This window comes from Aphanomyces astaci (genome assembly GCF_000520075.1).
Source record: "Aphanomyces astaci strain APO3 unplaced genomic scaffold supercont1.136, whole genome shotgun sequence".
In the NCBI taxonomy this organism is placed as follows: domain Eukaryota; phylum Oomycota; class Saprolegniomycetes; order Saprolegniales; family Verrucalvaceae; genus Aphanomyces; species Aphanomyces astaci.
Genome location: NW_009798399.1, coordinates 37,424 through 39,833, shown reverse-complemented (window position 1 = coordinate 39,833; position 2,410 = coordinate 37,424). Strand labels below are relative to the sequence as shown.

General features: G+C 49.3%; 2 protein-coding genes across 2 annotated transcripts; one reads left to right on the top strand and one right to left on the bottom strand.

Moving 5' to 3' along the window:
• Positions 1-695: 695 nt before the first annotated feature.
• Positions 696-1,640, top strand: H257_18098 (hypothetical protein; the record flags this gene model as incomplete). The annotated part of the gene is made up of 2 exons (XM_009847109.1): positions 696-917; positions 1,488-1,640. The coding sequence occupies 2 exons, from the start codon at positions 696-698 to the stop codon at positions 1,638-1,640; spliced, it is 375 nt and encodes a 124-aa protein (XP_009845411.1).
• A 376-nt stretch (positions 1,641-2,016) lies between these two features.
• H257_18097 (hypothetical protein) lies at positions 2,017-2,400 on the bottom strand (the record flags this gene model as incomplete). The annotated part of the gene is made up of 3 exons (XM_009847108.1): positions 2,017-2,025; positions 2,100-2,225; positions 2,278-2,400. 3 exons carry the CDS (start codon positions 2,398-2,400, stop codon positions 2,017-2,019), a joined length of 258 nt encoding a protein of 85 aa, XP_009845410.1.
• Between the last annotated feature and the right edge of the window lie 10 nt (positions 2,401-2,410).

The window sequence follows — 2,410 nt, the reverse complement described above, 5'->3', positions numbered from 1 at the left end:
GGGACTGTTCAGAAGATCGGCGGTGGCTAAGTTCAGTTCCTCCCCATATACCACCCTTTGAAAAGTGCAATCTCATAAGCAGTAGGGTGGAAATGTATTGAGGGGAACTGATGCGTGCTGAGAGATTGGCAAGTGTTTGGTGCGGCTACCCATTCTAGCACTGAGCACCCTTTTTGTCCGACCAACGTCGAGTTGTTCGCTCGTTCAGATGAAATTTCATCCACCACAAAGAATTCACTCAGCATAGCTACATGTGAATCCTTAGCGATTCAAAGGTGTTTTGGTGCAGCATCGACCGTGAAGTTCCTGTTGCATCCAGACAGCTTGGATATGTTGTCGTTCATGCTGAACGGATATGAGTACACTCGAGTGATGCAATACGTGTTCGATCTGCCCAAGTCCTTTGGCAGTTCCCGTTGCATCCAGTCAGCTGGGACATGTTGTCGTTCATGCTTAACGCATGTGTGCACACTCCGGACCGAGTGATGCAAGGCCATGTCGTTAACAGTGCCCTCTACGTGCAAGCAACGAACGAGGAGTGCTACAAGGACCTGCTCTACAAGGCATACTGATCTGGATCGACGGCATCTTTGTGTACGCCAACACAGTGAAGGAGTATGTGGTTGCCCTCGAGGCATTCTTCGACAAGAACAGGTTAAATCCAGGCCTGGCGACGACCAAGCTGTTCACGGATCATGTCAAGTGGTGTGGACGCATTATCAGGGGTGATGGCGTCAAGCAAGACCCTATATGCATTGAACATCTCTGTGCGATCGCCTACCAAACGAATGCGGGCGAATTGCAACAGTTTTGTGCGCCGTGAACTGGCTGCGGGATTCGATGTCCAAGTACGCACAGACCGTCGACCCACTGCAACAGTGTCTGACGAAGGCCCTCGAGGGCAAGGGCTAGAAAAAGTGGATCACATCTGGTGTTCAGCTGTAACTTACCGATGGCGAGAAGCAAGTGTTTGACGCCGTAAAATCCAAGCTACGATAATCGGTGGAACTGTCTCACCCGCGTGATGACGTCACGATATGTCTGTTTACGGATGGAAGCGATTATGGATGGTCGATTGTGGGTAACGCAAGTGGTGGCATTCGATGACGACAGCTCAGTCCAAGAACAACGTCACGAAATGCTCTTATGTCAGCCCAGAAGGCGTGGTCAGTCATCGAGAAGGAGGCCTACCTAAATTGCGCGTGCTTGCGAGAAGCTCAACTATATGCTTACGCGACCTACGGGTCAAAATGTACTGTGACCACAAGAACCTCATCCATGTATTTGCCCCGGGCGAAAAATGGAAGGCGCACACACGTGGCAAACTTATGCGATGGACTGAAATTATTGGCGGCTATCGTTATGGGATCATGCACATCGACGACATCCACAACCTTTGGACGGATATGATGAGCCGTTGGGGTAAGCTGACGCCAAGCCTGGCGACCTAGAGGGTCAAAATACGTCGGGGTCATGGCTGGTCAAAGAAAATCAAAGCGCGCAAAGTCCCTCCACCGGCGCAACCCAAGCTGCGGCCACTAGACAAGGATTTTGTGTGGCCATGTGTGACGGACATCCGCCAGGCACAAGACCAGCATGCCAAGTTTCGGGGTTTCGGGGACAGACCAGAGGGAATGTAACGCCCACCTTGTCTTCGAGTTCAGACGGAAACAAGTTGTCTAATTGGTCACATAACTACGAAGTTCAACAACTATTCTAGCCAATCGCAGCCTATTTCAAATAATTTTAATCACTTCTGGAGGTGACAAAATTCCACATCGTACGTACGGTGAAATTTGTTCAGCACCGGTAATGTCGCAATGAAATAAAGAGGTCATTAGGAGTAGAAGGATGACAATCCAAGAACCTTGATTACTACCGCAGACAAACAATAAGCGTAAGCGTTCGACGCGATAGCGCAGTCGTTTAACACGGTGAGTGTCTTGAGTGAGCTCCAGGTTCAAGTCCCAGGCGCGTCGAACTTTTTTCTTTGAAAATTTTGACTTTTTTTATAACCTAGGAATTCTATGAAATTATAAAGAATCCACTCAACTTTTTTAAAAATTGAATCAATTATTCGCCACCAATTGTGGAATTACCTTTTCAAATCTTCGGCGGATCACATCGTCAGACACCATGTCCCATGCAGCGATGGCTCGCTTCACCATCGCCATGCGCTTTTGACAAGCAGTAGGCGAGAATGGATCTTCATCATCACCGACAATCTGCACTTCCAATAGCCACAAGTTACGGAGGTTGCGCTTGAAGTGCCATCACGTCCAGCGGCTGGCAGACGGACGTCGAATTGGGCGGCAGCGGGCAAAGGTGCGCACCCAGCTCTTCATACGTGATCTTGTACGACTCATCTGACACGTGACATTCGAAGTTGTCCAACAGCATGACCGAAGGC